Raw genomic sequence first — 22,705 nt, forward strand, 5'->3', positions numbered from 1 at the left:
AGCGAGCGGGGGCGCCTCTTCATAAGGAGGCTTTAGTATTTTGTTTTGTAGGTTTCCTTCCCCATAACTTCTTTTGTCCCTGGGGTTGACCCTGAGGTTTACCTCTTGAACTTGATGGTGGAGGCTGTCGGGACTGCCTGGAGGCTGATGCCCCCGGCACTGGAGAAGGAGCTTGTTTAAATAAAATATGTTTACTCCTTTTCCTAACTGGCAAAAGGGTACTTTTTCCACTAGATTTTTTTTGGATGTATTTATCCAAATCATCCCCAAACAGCCATTCACCGTGAAAAGGAAAACTAGCCAGGAGCTTTATGCATGGCGATTCGGCTGACCAATTTTTCAACCATAGTATTCTACTCATATGCACCAGCCCAAGCATAAGGCGCGAGGCCTGAAGAATAGAATCTCTCATGGCGTCTATTGCAAACATAGCGCCGCTGGTAGCTCGGCTAAATCCTGGGCCTGCTGATCAGGAACAACCTTGAGCATTTGTTTAAACTGGTCTCTCAAGGATTGACATACACCAATCGCTGCCAGTGCAGGCTGAGTCACTGAACCTGCCAGAGAAAATGCGTTTTTTAATAGGAATTCCAACTTCTTATCCATTGGATCCCTAAGCATTTGAGCATTGTCTACCGGACAAGTCAAGCTTTTATTCAAAGAGGATATAGCAGTGTCAATTGCTGGTATCTCCCATTTTTTAGTAAACTTTTCCTCCATAGGATAAAGTGTTGAAAACTTTTTAGGAGAAAAAAAATGCTTATCTGGGTGATCCCACTCAGAATACATTAGATTTTCCAGCAATGAATGAACAGGAAAGGCATGCACAACTTGAGGAGGCTTTAGCGAACCCAAACAAGAAGTGGGCTTATCAACCGATAAATGTGGAACGGACCAATTCAGTAAGAGATTGCACCATCAATCTTTCAGATTGTGAAGCTTATTCTTCCATATTTGTGTGTTGCAACATATAGCAATTCCCACTATTTTTCAGTGAAGTGATGGTGCTATAATAAAGTGAAAACGTGCAGGTATCTAGCAAAATAATGTGATACAAATGCCATGAATAAAGGCAGGCTAGAATATCATGAATGAATTATCGTGAATAAATGAATTTTGGTGAGTGAAATATTCCTTATAAAATTCTAAATGAATAATTTTTTAAATAAATAATTTTAAGTGCAACCCTTCATAAAAAATGAATTTTACACAGAAAGGTGCCAGCAATATTCTATACAATAAGTGCAATCACAATTCAGTTACATGTAACCTTAAAGGTGCAGGTGATAGCATTGCAAAATTATAAATGTAAAGTTCTTGAAACAATAGATAGATGGCGATATTAGAAAGGTATTTATAAATGGTTCTTCTACTCAGATCTATTCTGTTTTGTATGCTGGGTAAAATATTCTTATAGTGGTGCCTCCTAGTGTGGTCTCACAGAACTCTCACCTTAGAATTGCAATAATCAGGCTTTTGGTAATTATGTCTTTAAGGCGTGGAAGCAGTGTCTGGGAGCCTCTCCTTCTTTGTGGTTATCTCTCCATACTTATTTCTCTGTCACTCCGCTCTGGTGGAACTCAATATCAGGGGAGATAAAAGTGGGGGGGGGGGAGAGAAGAAAGGCTCCACTAGTGTGATAACGTTTTTGAAATCAAAGGGGGGGTATTTATTTGGATAATGCTCTTACATTTAATACAATAAAAACAGGCAGAGTAAATAGGTGAAAAGTCTGGCGTTCTCAGCGCCCTCTCACTTGTGCTTCAGCTTGTGCCGCTCCAGCCAATCCCTACGCGTTACGACACGTCACGTCACCGCATTGTGCCAGTGCTGTGCGGTGCAGCTCCCTCACAGAGACAGAGTGCCGTGCGATCAGTCCCGATATCAGTCAGTGACTCAGCGGCGGGCAGTGTGCAGTGTGAGTCAGCTGTCACTGTGAAGAACGGAGCCGATGCTGTCTGTGTAGTTTCGGCTCTTCACAGGCGGAGTGATATGAAATGCACTCCACCTGTGACAGATACAGGAAGCATTGGCTCTGCTCTCTACTGCAGCCGCATGCTGCAGCTTACTGTAACACTTCCACGTCTCAGAGGAGCCAGGCAGCAGTACCCACGCCAGCATCAATACCCACCAGGCAGCACCAGCAGCACCAGAGTGTGAGTGTGTGCATTTATATATATTTATTTTGTTTTTTTTAAGTTGTATGATTTAGGGGTGAAAGTTATTAGTGCCCGCCCTCCCCCCCAAGTTTTGACTGTAGTATCTTATGTGTCCCCCTTATATATCAATCTTAGAGTTGCCAGTAGTTCGAGGAAGTGTAAGAAAGGCGAGGAAAAAGAAACTTTATTACGTGTTGATGAAAATAACCTTTAGAGCAGAAATGAAACATAATCTTTTGAGTGGAGCACAGAAGAGGAAAAAGAGAAAATGTGCAAACTTTGCGCAATCGTGCATGATTGTGTAGACAGGGCCCCAGTGCACTGTATTGCCCGGGGGCCTATAATGCTCTTAAGATGGCACTGTTCAGTCATTCACAATTTATGCAAGCATTCTGGGTGAAAAACACCCAGAATTCTGTTGTGGACTTTTTCAACATGTATTGGAGGCATACAAGAATTTCTGAGGATTAGGATGGTTTAATTATGACTAGGGATGAGCCCGATGTTTGAGTCGAACGTAAGCGAACATTATGCGCTGTTCGTGGCAAAAGTGCTCATTCTAAAGGCTTATATGCAATTAAGAGTGCTTTCACACTGAAAGCGCCCAGGTGTCGGTGGTAAAGCAGCGCTATTTTAGGGCCACTTTACTGTCATTTTAGCAGCGCTATTTTGGCGCTAGCGGGTCGGTTTTAACCCCCACTAGTGGCCGAAAAAGGCTTAAATCAACCCGCAAAACGCTGCTGCAGCGGCGCTTTGCCGGCGGTATGGCGGCGCTGTCCCATTGTTTTCAATGGGCAGGAGCGGTGGAGGAGGAGCAGTGGAGGAGTGCTGTATTCACTGCTCCTCCACCGCTGCAAAGAAGCTGCTGGCAGGACTTTTTGTGATGCCCTGCCAGCGTAGCCGAGTGCTTTCACACTGGGTTTGCAGCTGAGGCTTTTTTCAGACGCTATGCAGGCGCTATTTTTAGTGCTGTAGCGCCTAAAAAACGCCTCCAGTGTGAAAGGGGTCTTATTGTCATAAAAGTTTATGGGGACCCGGGTCCTGCCCCAGGGGACATGTATCAATGCAAAAAAAAGCTTTAAAAACGTCTGTTTTTTTTGGGAGCAGTGATTTTAATAATGATTAAAGTAAAACAATAAAAATGAAATATTCCTTTAAATATCGTGCCTGGGGGGTGTCTACAGTATGCCTGTAAAGTGGCGCATTTTTCCCGTGTTTAGAACAGTACCGCAGCAAAATGACATTTCTAAAGGAAAAAAGTAATTTAAAACTGTTCACGACTGTAATGAATTGTCGGGTCTCGGCAATATAGATAAAAAATCATTGAAAAAAACAGCATGGGTCCCCCCCCCCCAGTCCATTACCAGGCCCTTGGGGTCTGGTATGAATATTAAAGGGAACCCTGAACCAAAATAAAAAAAAAATACTATAAATTATATATTTTTTTTCCCCTCTCTATGATAATCTATGCAATGTTCAGATACAGAAAGGTATTCATTTAACCACTACACATCCACGCTATGGCCGAATGACGGCCACAGCGCGGACCATAATTCCTGGGAGGCCGTCATATGACGGCCTCCCCTGTGCACGCTCCACGCGCGCGCCCTGCAGGGCATGCACTGGGCGCACTGTGATCACCGAGTCACTGAGACTCAGCTGATCACTGATCCGAGTAAGGGGCCGGTCCCGGCCCCTTACCATATGATCAGCTGTCAGCCAATGACAGCTGATCACATGATGTAAACAAAAGATCGGTAATCGTTTTTTTTTTTACTCACGCTGACAGTGTGAGTAGAAAAAAAAGCCGATCACCGGATCGGATGTCAGGGACATCGGTCCCCAAGTGCAAGAGGCACATCTGCCTCATCAGTGCCACCTAATAGTGCCACCTAACACTGCCCACTGTGCTACCTAACAGTGCCCACAGTGCCACTTAACAGTGCCCACAGTGCCACCTAACAGTGTCAACAAGTGCCACCTATCAATGCCCACAAGTGCCACCTATCAATGCCCACCTGTAGTGCCAATCAGTGCCCCCTGCCAGAGCTGCCCATCACTGCCACCCATCAGTGCCCATCACTGCCGCCTATCAGTGCCCATCACTGCCGCCTCATCAGCATACATCAATGAAGGAGAAAAATTACCGTTTAAAATTTTTTATAACAAAATATAAAAAAATAAATTTTTTTTTTTTTTTTTAACTCAGTTTTTTACATTTTTTTTAACAAAAAGGAAAAACTGCAGAGGTGATCAAATACCACCAAAAGAAAGCTCTATTTGTGGTGAAAAAAATGATAAAAATTTCATATGGGTACAGTGTTGTATGACCACGCAATTGTCATTCAAAGTGCGTCAGCACTGAAAGCTGAAAATTGGTCTGGATAGGAGGGGGGTTTAAGTGCCCAGTAAGCAAGCGGTTAAAGGGGTTGTAAACCCTCCTGGTTTTTCACAATGCATTCTATGCACTGAGGTGAAAAACCTATTGTAGTGCACCAACCCCCCAGCCCCCCTGTTTTACTCACTGTGTTGCGTTTGTTAAAATATGATTTTTTTTATATATTAATCAGACATAACATTACACAATAGTGGTTGCTCATAGATTACTGTCAGGTTTTGGCTAGATTTCTCAAACAAATGCTGCTGCATACAATGGGTACGTAGATACCATTGTTGAATTCAATTGACAGTTTCAACAGTCCAGTGTTTATACAGCTGCAGTAAACAGGTATGTTTTCTGTTGTTTGGTAACTGTGGTAAACAGCCTGACACATAAAAAGGGGAATTCAGGCATAAGCCAGACACACATCATCATGCTTTAAGATCAGAAGCCACTCATGATACAAGAAAGGTGCCTGGTCTCAAGGAGAATCGTTGCCAATGGAGATCACAAACATACAGTTACCGAAGTTAAGTAACTCTTAAGTGTATTTGTACTGTTATAGACCATAGGCTGTTCATTTGCTAGGCATCTTGCTGGTTATAGATATCTGTCAGTAGGGATGAGCCGAACACCCCCCGGTTCGGTTCGCACCAGAACCCGCGAACGGACCGAAAGTTCGCACGAACGTTAGAACCCCATTGACGTCTATGGGACTCGAACGTTCGAAATCAAAAGTGCTCATTTTAAAGGCTAATTTGCATGGTATTGTCCTAAAAAGGGTTTGGGGACCCGGGTCCTACCCCAGGGGACATGTATCAATGCAAAAAAAACTTTTAAAAACGGCCGTTTTTTCGGGAGCAGTGATTTTAATGATGCTTAAAGTAAAAAAAAAAAAGTGAAATATTCCTTTAAATATCGTACCTGGGGGGTGTCTATAGTATGCCTGTAAAGTGACGCGTGTTTCCCATGTTTAGAACAGTCCCTGCACCAAATGTCATTTTTAAAGGAAAAAATCTCATTTAAAACTGCTTGCGGGTTTAATGTCATGTCGGGTCATGGCAATATGGATGAAAATCAGTGAGACAAACGGCATGGGTACCCCCCAGTCCATTACCAGTCCCTTTGGGTCTTGTATGGATATTAAGGGGAACCCCGCACCCAAATTAAAATAAGGAAAGGTGTGGGGCCACCAGGCCCTATATACTCTGAACAGCAGTATACAGGCGGTGCAAACAAGACAGGGACTGTAGGTTTGTTGTTAAGTAGAATCTGTTTGTAATTTTGAACATTTTTAACGTGTTTAGCTCCAGCCAAAAAATCTTTTCTAAGCTTTTTGGAAAACATAGGGAAGGGTTATCACCCCTGTGACATTTGTTTTGCTGTCTTTCCTCCTCTTCAGAAGATTTCACCTCACTTTTTTGTCCCAATGAAAAATGTTTTTTGAAAATTTGGGTTTTTTTGTGGAACAAGGATTGGAAAGCATCAGTGGAAAGGAGAACTTGTTTTCCCATATTAACTCTTACAGGAGAGAATTTCCCTTCCTAGGGGTAGATTTCATCTCACTTCCTGTTGTCTCCTTCCGTTTGCAAGTAGGAGTCGTTTGTAAGTTAGATGTTTGAAAGTAGGGTCCTGCCCTATATACTCAGCAGAAATTTGGGCCTTAGGTGTTGCTGTGGCCACAACACTGTAAGCCCTCACAGGGCCCTGCTGTGAAATATTAGATCAAGAATTGTAATTACATGCCCCTGTTGAACAGGAGCTGAAAAATTAGGCCTTAGGCACTGGTGCTGGTGCCACAACACTGCAACCCCTCACAGACACTCTAGTTGGAACGCAGGAACGAGCCCTGCTGCAAATTATTGCTTCAAAAATTGTAATTACACGCCCCTGTTAGACAGGGGCAGAAAAATTGGGCCTTAGGCACTGGTGCTGGTGCCACAACACTGCAACCCCTCACAGACACTCTAGTTGGAACGCAGGAACGAGCCCTGCTGCAAAGTATTGCATCAAAAATTGTAATTACACGCCCCTGTTAGACAGGGGCAGAAAAATTGGGCCTTAGGCACTGGTGCTGGTGCCACAACACTGCAACCCCTCACAGACACTCTAGTTGGAACGCAGGAACGAGCCCTGCTGCAAAGTATTGCATCAAAAATTGTAATTACACGCCCCTGTTAGACAGGGGCAGAAAAATTGGGCCCTAGGCACTGGTGCTGGTGCCACAACACTGCAACCCCTCACAGACACTCTAGTTGGAATGCAGGAACGAGCCCTGCTGCAAAGTATTACATCAAAAATTGTAATTACACGCCCCTGTTAAACAGGGGCTGAAAAATTGTGCCTTAGGCACTGGTGGTGGCGCCCAGAACCAAAAATGTTCTTACAAGCTATCAGCGTGATGATTGAGGAGGAAGAGGATAATTACTCAGGGATAGTCACTCAGCATCAGCATAGGCAGTCTTTGAAGGGATCTGAGATTTCAAAAAAAATTATTCGGTTACATCAGCATCAGGTGCTTGGTAGCTGGTGGTGATCCAAGACTCATTCATTTTTATGAAGGTCAGCCGATCGACCGAGTCGGTGGACAGACGCACCCTGTGATCGGTTACCACGCCTCCAGCAGCACTGAATGTGCGTTCCGAAAGAACGCTGGATGCAGGACAGGCCAGTAGCTCAATTGCATACTGTGCAAGCTCTGGCCAGTGATCCATCCTCAAGACCCAGTAACCCAGAGGATTTTCGGTGGGAAAGGTGTCCAAGTCTGATCTTGCCCCTAGGTATTCCTGCACCATGTAAAACAGACGCTGGCGATGGTTGCTGGAACCGATCATACCTTGGGGCTGCGGACCAAAAAATTGTCTGAACGCATCGGTCAGACGGCCACCTTCTCCACCGCTCCTTCTTTGACTGACCGAAGCCTCAGCAACACGTTGTCCAGAAACAGGAGTTTGTAACCTCCCAGTCTCTGGGAACGCGTTGCACAGACCTTTCTGCAAGGCCTCCCGAAGATGTTTCATCCTCTGCTCCCTCTGCGATGGCAAGATAAGGTCCGCAACCTTACCCTTGTAACGTGGATCAAGGAGGGTTGCCAGCCAGTATTGGTCCTTCTCCTTGATACCACGAATACGAGGATCCTTACGCAGGCTTTGCAGGATCAGGGAGGCCATGCAGCCTAGGTTTGCTGAGGCATTCGGTCCGGAGTCCTCTGGGTCACTAAGAACGACATGGTCCGCAGCCACCTCCTCCCAGCCACGTACAAGTCCATGTGTTTCTTGGGACTGATCCCTTAAAGACTGCTGCTGATGCTGAGTGCCAGGCTCCACCTCCATACTGACACAATCTTCCTCCTCCTCCTCTTCCTCCTCGTCCTCTTCCTGTGTGATCGGCGGGCACGCAGGAACACTGTCTGGATAAAGGGGGCCTTGAGAGCTAAGGAAGTCCTCCTCTTCCTGCCTCTGTTCTGCCTCAAGTGCCCTGTCCATTATTCCACGCAGCGTGTGCTCCAACAGGTGGACAAGGGGGACAGTGTCACTGATGCATGCACTGTCACTGCTCACCATCCTCGTGGCCTCCTCGAATGGTGACAGGACAGTGCATGCATCCCTGATCATGGCCCACTGGCGTGGGGAAAAAAAACCAAGCTCCCCTGACCCTGTCCTGGTGCCATAGTCGCACAGGTACTCATTGATGGCCCTCTGCTGCGTGTGCAGCCGCTGCAGCATGGCCAACGTTGAGTTCCACCTGGTGGGCATGTCACAGATTAGGCGGTTCTTGGGCAGGTTAAACTCCTTTTGGAGGTCCGTCAGCCGAGCACTGGCATTATATGACCGGCGGAAATGCACACAGACTTTCCTGGCCTGCCTCAGGACATCCTGTAAGCCCGGGTACCTGCCCAAGAACCGCTGCACCACCAAGTTAAGGACGTGAGCCAAACAGGGCACATGGGTCATTTGTCCCTGTCGGAGGGCAGAGAGGAGGTTGGTGCCATTGTCGCAAACCACCATTCCTGCCTTAAGTTGGCGTGGCGTCAACCACCTCTGAACCTGCCCCTGCAGAGCTGACAGAACCTCTGCCCCAGTGTGGCTCCTGTCCCCCAAGCACACCAGCTCAAGCACCGCATGGCATCTTTTGGCCTGCGTACTTGCGTAGCCCCTTGAACGCCTACGGAGCACCGCTGGTTCCGAGGAAGAGGCCATGGAGGAAGAAGAAGAGGAGGGGGTGGAGGAGAGAGGTGTGTCACAATCAGCATTTTGGAGGCGTGGTGGCGGAACAACCTCCAACACTACTGCACCTTGTCCTGCATCCTTCCCAGCTGCCAGCAGAGTCACCCAATGCGCCGTGAAACTTAGGTAACGTCCCTGTCCATGCCTGCTGGACCATGAGTCAGCGGTAATATGCACCTTACCGCTGACTGCCCTGTCCAGCGAGGCATGGACATTGCCTTCCACATGCCGGTAGAGAGCCGGAATCGCCTTCCGTGAGAAAAAGTGGCGTTTGGGTACCTGCCACTGAGGAACCGCACATTCCACAAACTCACGGAAGGGGGCAGAGTCTACCAACTGAAAAGGCAGCAGTTGAAGTGCTAGCAATTTTGCCAAGCTAGCATTCAACCGCTGGGCATGTGGATGGCTGGGAGCAAACTTCTTTCGGCGGTGCAGCAGCTGGGGCAGGGAAATTTGCCTGGTACAATCTGACGTCGGTGTACCAAAAGCAGATTGCCCACAAGTACTTGGCTGTGACACACCTAATTCTACACCTTCATTCCTCTCACTGCAGGTCTCAGAGAGGACTGAAGGTCTAGTGGGGTTGGAAATCTCAGCTGATGAGGAGCAAGGAGAGATCCTCTTTGTTCTTTGGTGTGGGTCTTTTAGATACGCTTGCCAACGAACTGCATGGCAGGTCAACATATGTCTGGTCAAGCATGTGGTACCCAAGCGGGAGATATTTTGGCCACGCGAGATACGCTTGAGACATATGTTGCAAATAGCAGCGGTGCGATCTGATGCACTCGTCTCAAAAAAGGCCCACACCAAAGAACTTTTTGAATAACGCGCAGAGACTGCAGCGCCCTGCACATGTGGAGCTTTGGGGTGTGATGCAGTCAATGTGCTGCCCTTAGGCTGGCCCCTGGAGGGCATCCTGCCTCGTTGGTGATGTGCTGCCGCCTCCTCCTCCTCCTCCTCCTCCTCCTCCTCCTCCTCCTCCTCTCTCCTATCAGGCACCCACGTTGAGTCAGTGACCTCATCATCCCCTCCCTCCTCATCACTGGAGCAAACCTGGCAGTATGCTGCAGCAGGGGGAGCATGACTGCCAGATTGCTGTCCTTCTTGGGCACCCCCTCTGTCCGCGCTCATGTTACTGCCTTCATCGAGCTCAGTATCGTCATCAGAGCCTTCCAAACGCTGGGCATCCTCCTGGAGCATGTACCCAACACTGTGGTCAAACAGTTCGAGGGAATCCTCATGAGGACATGGTGGAGCTAGGGAAGGAGTCACTGATGACATTGAGCTGAGGGAAGAGGCCGCTGCTTTGCCAGACAAAGCACCCTGGGCATGGGTGAGAGAGGATGAGGAGGATGAGGACGGCTTGGTCATCCACTCGACCAAGTCTTCCGCATGTTGCGGCTCAACATGGCCAGCTGCCGAAAAAAAGGCCAAGCGTGTCCCATGGCCACGTGCTGATGAGGATGCACCGTCTCCACGACCAGCACTAGACACAGAGCCTGCTTGCCCTCTCTTATTGGCTTGTGACTGTCTGCCTCTCCTTCTTGGCCTTCCAGACATACTAATGGCCTGTAGCTGCACTAAGCTGGGATAGAACACCTGTAATTTTCTTCAAGTAGCTTTATATACTGTAACCAGACAAGCCTGCCTGTCAGTAGGAAGATAACAGGAACGGATCTAGCTGAACACTGTGAGCAGGACGCACTGTACTAAATGTAAATAGTCTAGCTGCCTGACCGTGGTACTAATAGGATCAAATAGAACACCTGTAATTTTCTTCAGGTAGCTTTATATACTGTAACCAGACAAGCCTGCCTGTCAGTAGGAAGATAACAGGAACGGATCTAGCTGTACACTGTGAGCAGGACGCACTGTACTAAATGTAAATAGTCTAGCTGCCTGACCGTGGTACTAATAGGATCAAATAGAACACCTGTAATTTTCTTCAGGTAGCTTTATATACTGTAACCAGACAAGCCTGCCTGTCAGTAGGAAGATAACAGGAACGGATCTAGCTGAACACTGTGAGCAGGACACACTGTACTAAATGTAAATAGTCTAGCTGCCTGACCGTGGTACTAATAGGATCAAATAGAACACCTGTAATTTTCTTCAGGTAGCTTTATATACTGTAACCAGACAAGCCTGCCGGTCAGTAGGAATTTAACAGGAACGGATCTAGCTGAACACTGTGAGCAGGACGCACTGCACTAAATGTAAATAGCAGGAACGGATCTAGCTGAACACTGTGAGCAGGACGCACTGCACTAAATGTAAATAGTCTAGAAGATAACAGGAACGGATCTAGCTGAACACTGTGAGCAGGACGCACTGCATTAAATGTAAATAGTCTAGATAGAAGATAACAGGAACGGATCTAGCTAAACTGAATACAGTGTATATATATATATGCAACACCTGGGATGCATATATATACACAATACACTGTAAGTGCAGCTAACTGACTGACTGTTCTGCCTAATCTATCTAACTCAAATCAAATGACACTGTCTCTCTCTCTCTCTATCTCTCAGCACACCGGAACACACACTACACAGGGCCGCCGTGCAGGCGGCCTTATATAGTGTGGGGTGTGTACTAAATGCCCTGAGCCGTAATTGGCCAAAGCCACCCTGGCTTTGGCCAATTACAGCTCTCTCTACTGACAGCGCTGTGATTGGCCAAGCATGCGGGTCATAGTGCATGCTTGGCCAATCATCAGCCAGCAATGCACTGCGATGCCGCAGTGAATTATGGGCCGTGACGCGCCACACGAATTTAGCGCGAACGGCCCATAACGTTCGCAATTCGGCGAACGATCGAACAGCCGATGTTCGAGTCGAACATGGGTTCGACTCGAACACGAAGCTCATCCCTATCTGTCAGTCTTGTATTGTATTCCTAATATTGTAATAGTTTTGTATGTACAGCATCTTTGCATACTAAAAGCACAGAAGTCTCAGCTTCCTTGCTTATACCACAAAGTAACCTTGCTATATAGACGCAAGCAAAACACTTACCTGAGCCCCTTCATTCCCAGACGCACACACCTTCTGCGGCCGGTGTCTCGGTTCTTGATTGGATAGATTGATAGCAGCGCAGCCATTGGCTCCTGCTGCTGTCAATCAAATCCAAAGACGCGGGCGCCGGGAGGCGGTGCTGAGTCACGCTGTCTGTGTCTATGGATGCAGTAGCAGGACACGAGAGGGCGCCCACATGGGTGACCCAAGGAGAGCGCTTCTCAAGCGGGTCACTCGATGCAGGGAGGAGCCAGGAGCGCCACGGATGGACCCCAGAAGAGGAGGTTTGGGGCCACTCTGTGCTTAACCAACTGCACAGTGGAGGTAAGTATGACATGTTTGTTATTTTAAAAGAAAAAAAAGGGAACCTTTAGTGTCCCTTTAATTTCATGATTATTGCAGAAAATAGTCTGCCTGGGGTCTTAACCACTTCCCGACCGCCGCACGACGATGTACGTCCTAAGTTTGAACGGGGATATCGTTGTTATGGCCTCAGCTAGCTGCCATAACCCCGGTATCCCCGTTTTCGTGCGGTGGCCGGCTTTCAGATAAAAGTGGTCCCTGCGGCGGATTCGCCGCGAGATCACTTTTATCGGTGGCGGGAGAGGGCCCCCCCCCGCCGCAATCCGGTGCCCTCTGCCGCTTACCGGAGCCGTCGATAGCAGCGGAGGCGATCGCGTCCTGCTCTCTGGTGTGTCTGGAGACGAGTGAGGCCAAGATGGTGCTCACTCGTCTCCATGACACTGCTGGGCGGAAGCGACGTCAAAACGTCACTTCCGTCCACGCCTCTTAAAGGCATATTTTTTCAAATGTAATTTTTCTAAATGACTTTTTTTTTTTTTTATTGCATTTTAGTGTAAATATGAGATCTGAGGTCTTTTTGACCCCAGATCTCATATTTAAGAGGTCCTGCCATGCTTTTTTCTATTACAAGGGATGTTTACATTCCTTGTAATAGGAATAAAAGTGACACAATTTTTTTTTTTTTTTAAACAGTGTAAAAATAAATAAAATATTGTAAAATAAATATTAAAAATCAAAAAAAAATTTTTAAAACCCCCCTGTCCTGACGAGCTCGCGCGCAGAAGCGAACGCATACGCGAGTAGCGCCCGCATATGAAAATGGTGGTCAAACCACACATGCGAGGTATCACAGCGACCGGTAGAGCGAGAGCAATAATTCTAGCCCTAGACCTCCTCTGTAGCGCAAAATATGCACCCTGTAGAATTTTTTAAACGTCGCCTATGGAGATTTTTGAGGGTAAAAGTTTGACGCCATTCCACGAGCGGGCGCAATTTTCAAGCATGACATGTTGGGTATCAATTTACTTGGCGTAACATTATATTTCACAATATAAAAAAAAATTGGGATAACTTTACTGTTGTTTTATTTTTTTATTCAAAAAAGTGAATTTTTTCCAAAAAAAGTGCGCTTATAAGACTGCTGCGCAAATACGGTGCAAAAAAAAGTATTGCAATGACCACCATTGTATTCTCTAGGGTGTTAGAAGAAAAACCATATATAATGTTTGGGGGTTCTAAGTAATTTTCTAGCAGAAAAACCTGTTTTAAACATGTAAACACCTAAAATCCAAAACAAGGCTGGTCCCTAAGTGGTTAAATATGCTAGGTACACCACTGCATCAGATCCCAATTACACTATGAACAGCAGTTATTCCCACATATATTAGCGATTTAGAAAAAATGTAGGTATTTCATTGCAATATAACCCTAAATAGGTGAAAAAGTAAGTGTCAAAGATGGGAAGGCCCAGAAGAAAAAAACTATAAAATTGGGGGGAAACATTTTTTTTTATGATTTTCAAAGCGTTTTTTGGGGGGTTTCTGGAAAATTGAAAAAAATAAAATAAAAAAAGTGTGGAATATGTTCTTTTACAATAATAAGTAATATATCTGTGACATGGTATTCAAACTATATAACATGAAGACCTTAATGAAATATTTCTGAGACTTTATGTAAAGTTTTAAATTACTGCAAGACAGAGACCAGAAGCACAAAAGAAAAAGGGGTTAATAGATTATTGCCTTAGTACCGTGTTTCCCCGAAAATAAGCCCGGGTCTTATATTAATTTTGGCAACAAAAGACACAGTAGGGCTTATATTCAGGTTAGGTAAAAATTGAGGACTGGGGGGAACCAGATCCTGATCACATGATCTCTGTGATAGCCCACAACCTTCTGTAGCCCATCTCGGTGTTGTTTTTTCATCTGTGAATAAGAGAGAACAGACTGCCAGACAGATAAAAAGATACAGCATATCTTTACCTCCTTGCTAGAGAAGTTTGTACAAAAAAAAAATTAACTAGGTCAGTGCTTGATCTAATTTAGTGAATGTTAAGGGTGTTGTAAAGGCTGAAGATTTTTTACCTTCATGTATTCTATGCATGAAGGTAAAAAGTCTTCTGTATGCAGTGCCCCATAGCCCCTTAATACTTACCTGAGCCCTATCACTATCCAGCAATGTACATGACAGCCTTGGCTCTCTGGGAACTCTCACTTCTCATTGGCCATTGGCTCCCGCTGCTCTCAATCACATCCAATGAGCCGATGAAGTGAGAGGGGGCAGGGCCGAGCCACAGCTTTGTGTGTGAATGGACATGCAGAGTTGTGGCTTGGGAGTGAGTCTGCTCAGGGGGCAGGAGGAAGGGGCCTGGAGCATTGCCGGGGACCCGAGAAGAGGAGGATGGGGGCTGCTCTGTGCAAAACCACTACACAGAGCAGGTAAGTATAACATGGTTGTTATTTAAAAAAATAAACAAAAAAAAGGCTTTACTATCACTAAGTATCAGTGTAGGTGTAGGTTTTAGTGTCAGTGTGGGTGTCAATGTGTCAATAGTTTTTAGTGTCAGTGTAAATGTCAGCTAGTGTCAGTTAGTAGCAGTGTAAGTGGCAGTTAGTGGCAGTTATTGACAGTGTTAGGGTCACTGTATGTTTCAGGTAAGAAAAAAAGGTTTTATATTTAATGTCAGTGCAAGTGTTATGCCCCGTACACACGGTCGGACATTGATCGGACATTCCGACAACAAAATCCATGGATTTTTTCCGACGGATGTTGGCTCAAACTTGTCTTGCATACACACGGTCACACAAAGTTATCAGAAAATCCGATCGTTCTAAACGCGGTGACGTAAAACATGTACGTCGGGACTATAAACGGGGCAGTAGCCAATAGCTTTCATCTCTTTATTTATTCTGAGCATGCGTGGCACTTTATGCGTCGGATTTGTGTACACACGATCGGAATTTCCGACAACGGATTTTGTTGTCGGAAAATTTTATAGCCTGCTCTCAAACTTTGTGTGTCGGAAAATCCGATGGAAAATGTGTGATGGAGCCCACACACGGTCGGAATTTCCGACAACAAGGTCCTATCACACATTTTCCGTCTGAAAATCTGACCGTGTGTACGGGGCATTAGTGTAAGTGTCAATGTGTTTAGGTATGAAAAAAAAAACAAAAAACAAATGTGTAATATTGTTTCTTGGCCCCACGGGTACAAATAAAAAATAACTAACACATATGTGGTATTGTCGCGATCATCAGGAGTAGGAGAATTTATTTTACAAGTTTTTTTCTGGTAGTGGTACATGATATTGACATTAAAATATACAGATAAAGCTATCTTGGGTCAGTTTTCCTTTCATAATAAAACAAAATCAGGAGATATCAATTAACATTTACCACCAAAAGAAAGCCCAATCTATCCTGAAAAAAAGCAAGATATAATTCACCGAGATACACCAAGTAGTTGCGATGATATGTACAGTTATACTAACACATGTCAAAATTGCAAAATTGGGCTTGGGCATTGAGGTTGTTTTGACTCCGGGCATGAAGGTGTTGAGGGATCTGTAGAAAGCACATTTTGATTTATTTAGGGGCTGTAATAGCAGTAACCTCTTTCAGTCTTATATAATGAATGTTCAGTGTATGATTGTCTTCTGGAGCACGCCCCTAGTCCAAAACAACTCCTATAGTATATTTGTAATGACTGATCATCATTTGTAGCAGGTCTGCAGTCTCTGACCATCTTCTGTTATATGTTTGCAGTTTCTGACCGTCTCCTGTTATATTTTTAAAGTCTCTGACCATCTCCTGTTATATGTCCGCAGTCTCTGACCATTGTAGTAGAATTTCATATTACCACTTAACAACCGGCCCATAGCCTAATGACGGCTACAGGGTGGTTGCTTAACTCTGGGAGGGCGTACTATGATGTCCTCCCAGAATTCCACTCTCGCACGCCCCCTGGAACACATCCGTGACTGCCGGGTCCAGAGGACACGGCGCATTACGGATCCCGGTAAATGGCCGCTGATCGCGGCCGTTTACCATGTGATCGCACCGTCAAATGACGGAGCGATCACATGTAAACAAACCGGCATCATCTCATGACGCCGGTTCCTCTCCTCCCCTCTCTGTACCGATCGGTACAGTGTGAGCGGAGAGGGGGATGGATGGATGGCAGCAGCACTGTGGGCTGGATGTGTAGTGCCCACAGCGCTGCTCAGTGACATCCAGCCATCCATCCATCCATGCTCAGCCATTCCTCAATGCTCTGCAAAACCCTGCACTACTCTGCAATGCCCCACAATATTGTGCAATACTCTGCAATGCCCCACAATACTGTGCAATACTCTGCAATGCCCCACAATACTGTGCAATACTCTGCAATGCCCCACAATACTGTGCAATACTCTGCAATACCCCACAATACTGTGCAATACTCTGCAATACCCCACAATACCCTGCACTACTCTGCAATGCCCTGCAATACTCTGCAATGCCCTGCAATACCCAGAAATACTCTGCAATACTCTGCAATACCCTGCGATACTCTGCAATACCCTGCAATACTCTGCAATACCCCGCAATACTCTGCAGTACCCCGCAATACTCTGCAATACCCCGCAATACTCTGCAATACCCCGCAATACCCCGCAATACCCTGCAATACCCCGCAATACCCCGCAATACCCAGCCATACTCTGCAATACCCAGCCATACCCAGTCATACCCAGTCATACTCTGCGATACCGTGCAATACTCAGCCATGCTCAGCCATACTCTGCAATACCCCGCCATACTCTTCAATACCCTGCAATACTCTGCCATACCCCGCAATACTCTGCCATACCCCGCAATACTCTGCCATACCCAGCAATACTCTGCCATACCCAGCCATACTCTGCAATACTCGGTGATACCCAGCCATACCCAGTCATGATCATAGCGGCTGTTCCACTGCTTGATCGTTCTTACGGGAGGCGAGAGGGGACGTTCCCCCCTCCCGCCACCCTCCGGTGCTTCTACCGACTCACCGCTACGATCGTAGACAGGATCTTTTTTTTTTTTTTTTTATTTCAGGCTTCCCAGCCTAGAGGTGAGATGTGGGGTCTTATTGACCCCATATCTCACTGTAAAGAGGACCTGTCATGCCATATTCCTATTACAAAGGATGTGTACATTCCTTGTGCTGAAATTTTTTTTTTTGGAACTAAAATAAATAAAGTAAAATGAACAATAAAAAAAAAAAAAATTAAAGCGCCCCTGTCCCCGTGTGCTCGCATGCAGAAGCGAACGCATACAGAAGTCCTGCCCACATATGAAAACGGTGTTCAAACCACACATGTGAGGTATCGCTGCGATCAGTAGAGCGAGAGCAATAATTTTGGCCCTAGACCTCCTCTGTAACTCAAAACATGTAACCAGTAAAAAATTTTAAAGCGTCGCCCATGGGGATTTTTAAGTAGCAAAGTAGCAAAGTTTGGCGCCATTCCATATGCGTGTGCAATTTTGAAAGGTGACATGTTGGGTATCTATTTACTCAGCGTAACTTCATCTTTCACAATATGCAAAAACATTGGGCTAACCTTACTGTTTTGTTTTTTTTTTAAAGCACAAAACTGTTTTTTTTCCAGAAAAAAACACGTTCAAAAAATTGCTGCGCAAATACCGTGCGAGATAAAAAGTTGCAATGACCGCCATTGCATTTTCTAGGGTCTTTGCTAAAAAAACATATATAATGTTTTGGGGTTCTATGTAATTTTCTAGTATGTAGGAGAGAAATGACAGAATTGGCCTGGGCACTCCAGAACGCCTGAAGGTGCTCCCTGCATGTTGGGTCTCTGTATGTGGCCACGCTGTGTAAAAGTCTCACACATTTGGTATCGCCATACTCAGGAGTAATAGCAGAATGTGTTTTGGGGTGTAATTTGTGGTATGCATATGCTGTGTGTGAGAAATAACCTGCTAATATGACAATTTCGTGAAAAAAAAACGAAAAAAAAAACCTTGATTTTGCAAAGAATTGTGGGAAAAATTACAACTTGAAAAAACTCTAAATACCTTGGAATGTCTTCTTTCCAAAAAAGGGGTCATTTGAGGGTATTTGTACTTTTCTGGCATGTTAGGGTCTCAAGAAATTAGACCGTCAGTACTTCAGGTGTGATCAATTTTCAGATATTGGCACCATAGCTTTTGAACTCTATAACTTTCACAAAGACCAAATAATATCCACCGATTTAGGTTATTTTTACCAAAGATATGTAGCGGTATAAATTTTGGCCAAAATATATGAAGAAAAATTACTAATTTGCAAAATTTTATAACAGAAACATGCATTTTTTTACAGATTTTTCGGTCTTTTTTCTTTTATAGCGCAAAAAATAAAAAACCCAGCAGTGATTAAATACCACCAAAAGAAAGCTCTATTTGTGTGAAAAAAGGACAACAATTTCATATAGATACAGTGTTGCATGACTGAGTAATTGTCATTCAAAATGTGAGAGCACCAAAAGCTGAAAATTGGTCTGGTTATTAAGGGGGTTTAAGTGCCCATTGGTCAAGTGGTTAACCAATATATATTTTATGTTATTCATATTATTATTCATTATATTATATAGTAGTGGTTTTATCAATATTATTATTCAATAAGTAAACCAACAATTATTTATCTTTAATAATGTATACTGTGTTTACCATTGATTTAGAAAGATTTCATTTTAAATGTTGAACTTTAGATGACCTCTCTGCTTCTTTCTCATACTTTTTATAAGATAGTTTACTGGGTGAAAGTTCATTAGAATAGATTCAAGTTATATAGAATTTTCTCAAGTCCTTGAAATGCATATAAATCAGACAGATAAGATAAGAAAACAGGTGGTTAAAATAATTATGTGGAGTAAGGGAAAGTTATGTACAGTACATTAATAAATTTTGACAGGGTCAAACAAAGGTCTGTTTGTGCCCTCATTAAAACTGTTAAAATACATACATATAGCATAGTTGCCAACAATCCCGATTTTCCCGGGATAATCCCGATTTTGGGACCCTCGTCCCGATTGGAGGCTGTCCCGAATCGGGATTTCCATGAGGAAAATCGGGAATGTTGATTTTTTTTTAATTTTTGGAGCAGCTGGCTCCAGTAAAATGGCCTCCGGCGCCGCCGCTCGATCTTCCCCCTAGTGTTCAGTGGAGAGAGGAAGGGGGCTCGATCCGTGCAGCCAATGAATCGGCTTCTTTAGCTGCACGGATCGGCCCCTCCCCTCTCCACTGAACACACGGCGCCGGTGTCTTGCCGAAAAGTTCCCCAGCTTGGCTGTTTCCGCCGGCTTGTACTGCGCAAGCGCTGCGCCTGCGCAGTACAGGGGGTCCTTACTTGCGAAGGGGGAACTTTCTCGGCAGAACACCGGCCGCTCCTGGATGAAGGGAGGGTCTGCACTAATAGAGGGGGGCTGCACTGAGGGGGGCTGCACTAATAGAGGGGGGCTGCACTAATTGAGGGGGGTCTGCACTAATAGAGGGGGGTCTGCACTAATAGAGGGGGGTCTGCACTGATGGAGGGGGTCTGCACTGAGGGGGGTCTGCACTGATGGAGGGGGGTCTGCACTGAGGGGGTCTATACTGACTCTGCTGGGGGCACCTGATGCGAGGACAGACTCTGCTGGGGGCACCTGATGCGAGGACGGACTCTGCTGGGGGCACCTGATGCAAGGAGAGACTCTGCCGGGGGCACCTGATACGAGGACAGACTCTGCTGGGGACACCTGATGCAAGGACAGACTCTGCTGGTGGCAGGCGACGTGGCTAGTGACACGCTCAGGGATCCCACTGATTCAGCATTATGGTGAGTGAATGATTTAATTCTATATTACAATGTAATAATAGAAATAATGCGATTCAATCATCCTGACACCATAACAACCATGGTGCCGGGATGATTGAAAGCCAACACCAGGTGTTTGGAGTATCTTTATCTGCTGATTGTTAAACTTTCTAGAATACACATATTTTTATTGTGTAGGCTCTGGGGCTGCTGTCCCATCATTCCCCCTCTCCCCCTTTCCCCCTCTCCCCCTTTCCCTCTCCATCTCCCTCTCCCCCTTTCCCCCTCTCCCTTTCCCCCTCTCCCCCTTTCCCCCTCTCCCCCTTTCCCCCTCCATCCCTCATTCATCTCAGACTCTAACCACACCCTCTTGAGCAACGCCCATTTAAGCCCTGCCCACTATTTCACGTAAACCACACCCATTTTTCGCGCACCGCACTTGTATTTTTGCTAAACCACGCCTATAAAGGAATGCCCCGCCCCCTAATTATTGTATGACTCCGCCTACAACCAAAAAAGTGTCCCACATTTTTTTTTTTTTGCAATGTTGGCAACTATGATATAGTGACACATATAACACATCTGGCGGGGTTATTGAAAGTTCATTCTCTCAAAGTCGTAAATCTGTAATTCTTGAAGTTAGTTAAATCTTATCAAGATGAGGAGGGTTTGATTTAACACAGCTGGGTGCCAGACTGTCTCTACACAGGTGTTTTTAATTGGACAAAACCAGTTATAAATCACTTTAATGAACATATAGGAATTCTGGGAATTAAGTTTGTCTGGTTGTAGAACAGGTGTCAGATTTATGGCTAGTTACATTGACATAGATCGTAGCAACCAATCATGTTGTACCTATATCTAATATGCTTGCATTGTAAGAAACGGTATAAATTAGACCTGTATCTTGTAATACTTTGAAGATAATCCTGTATGTTCCCAGCTGTGAATAAACCTGCATCACTGAGGTCCTGCCTGGTTCGATACTTTGTTATTTTACTTCACTATCTCCTGTTATATATCTGCAGTCTCTGACCATCTCTTGTTATGTCTGCAGTCTCTGACCATCTCCTGTTATATGTCTGCAGTCTCTGACCATCTCCTGTTATATGTCTGCAGTCTCTGACCATCTTCTGTTATATATCTGCAGTCTCTGACCATCTTCTGTTATATGTCTGCAGTCTCTGGCCATCTCTTGTTATATGTCTGCAGACTCTGACGGTTTTCTGTAGCATTAGACTCACTGAATGAGTGTGACATTTTGGTGATGTCAAGGGTCTCACTTGAGGCCCCTATATCAAGTAAATTGCCCAACCCTGTTTAAGGAGATCATAACATTATAAATGCAAGAAAAACATGTACATTTACTTACAAGTTATCTTAATGGTGACTGAAGTCTCCTTACTGCCATGAGGGTTTGTGGCTTGGCAAGTATAAATTCCATCATCGGTGAGTAACAAATTGGTGAAGATTAGTTTTCCTGTAAAGGAGGAATTTAATGTTCCAGTGGAGGATTTCCACACCAAGGAGGATTTTGGTACACTGTCAGCAGAGCAGATCAGGGAGAGCTGTGACTCGTCTGGAGGGTAAATAATGGTATTGGCATCCATGGTGCAACCTCTACTAGAAGGTATGTTTGGCTCTTTGGTATTTATGGAACATTTGATCTCCGGTGCTCTTGGGGGATCTGTAACAACATTTTTAAAAGAACATGAGGTACCCAAAATGTTCTGTTTTTCTCAGAAGAGATTCTGTACACAAGAATAAAAATAATCTCATCATTATCATCATGGCAATAACATTGGCTGCCTAATCAATTACCTTGTATGGAATTGAGACCCCTTTCACACTTGTATGACCTGAAATTTACACGACTTCAACATGTTTTGAAGCAATGCCTGTGTAATCTTGAGGTCTATGGACCTCAAGACACATCAAAGTCGGACCAAAGTAGTGCAAGGACAAATTGACTGCCAACTCTTGCTAAGACTCTTTTATTGTGACAAATACAAAATAAATATGTGGACCAATCACTAAACATTGGAAAATGAATGTGTGGACTGAGCCTTGGAGCTCTTATAATGGTCCATGCAAGCTGATTAGCCCATGGTCCCTGTTGGGCGCCACTGGTCAATAGAGAGCTGACACATTTGATTCATTCACAACCTCCAGGCTTGAAATCTAGCACTCCACCATCTACTTCCAGAATAATCAATTAATTAACCAACCAATCTACCAAGCAACCAGCAACCAACCAGCACGTATCATGTGGTTTACCTAGAGAGTGATCAAAATGTGTCAAACACTTTTCAATGCATTATCTCTTGAGAATCAAATATATAGAGCTAAGAACCAAAATAAGGCTGAATGTACCCTGTGAAGCACCTTCATCCCTGTTATGTATACAAAAATACAGAATTTTGCCCTTGGGACTTTAGATGAAGTGTGGAACAGCCAGTAAAAACAAAGTATAAATTTATTTAATGTATTACCAATAAGGTCATCTGAAAAAGGGTTCCATGTTGCCAAACAAATTGGCCCAACTATACATTTACAATCCATAGTAATATACAACATTGCACAGTAAATCCATAGTAAATGTAGCCTGTAACCAAAACCCAGCTAAACTTGAGTTACCACATTTACACTCTTTTACAAACTGTTACAGGCATTTGGCATTTCAAATGCCTCTAAACATCCGTCCTGAAGGCATTTTTTTGCATTCCAAAAAATGCTTCTAAACTAAACTGCCTAAAAATTACTAGAAACGAACCTGTGTACATGTACTGATAA

The 22,705-nt window shown here is 44.8% G+C and overlaps 1 protein-coding gene across 1 annotated transcript in view; it reads right to left on the bottom strand.

Annotated features, from left to right (window-relative positions):
• LOC141109816 (sialic acid-binding Ig-like lectin 13) overlaps positions 1 to 22,705 on the bottom strand; it is a 54,991-nt gene that overhangs the window by 4,871 nt on the left and 27,415 nt on the right. The window contains exons 5-6 of the mRNA XM_073601082.1: positions 21,285 to 21,599; positions 21,157 to 21,228 (exon numbers count right to left, since the gene is read on the bottom strand). Coding sequence (XP_073457183.1) covers positions 21,157 to 21,228; positions 21,285 to 21,599 — 387 coding nt within the window. The remainder of the gene's footprint in view (positions 1 to 21,156; positions 21,229 to 21,284; positions 21,600 to 22,705) is intronic.

Source organism: Aquarana catesbeiana, linkage group LG10, assembly GCF_042186555.1.
Source record: "Aquarana catesbeiana isolate 2022-GZ linkage group LG10, ASM4218655v1, whole genome shotgun sequence".
Classification (NCBI taxonomy): Eukaryota; Metazoa; Chordata; class Amphibia; order Anura; family Ranidae; genus Aquarana; species Aquarana catesbeiana.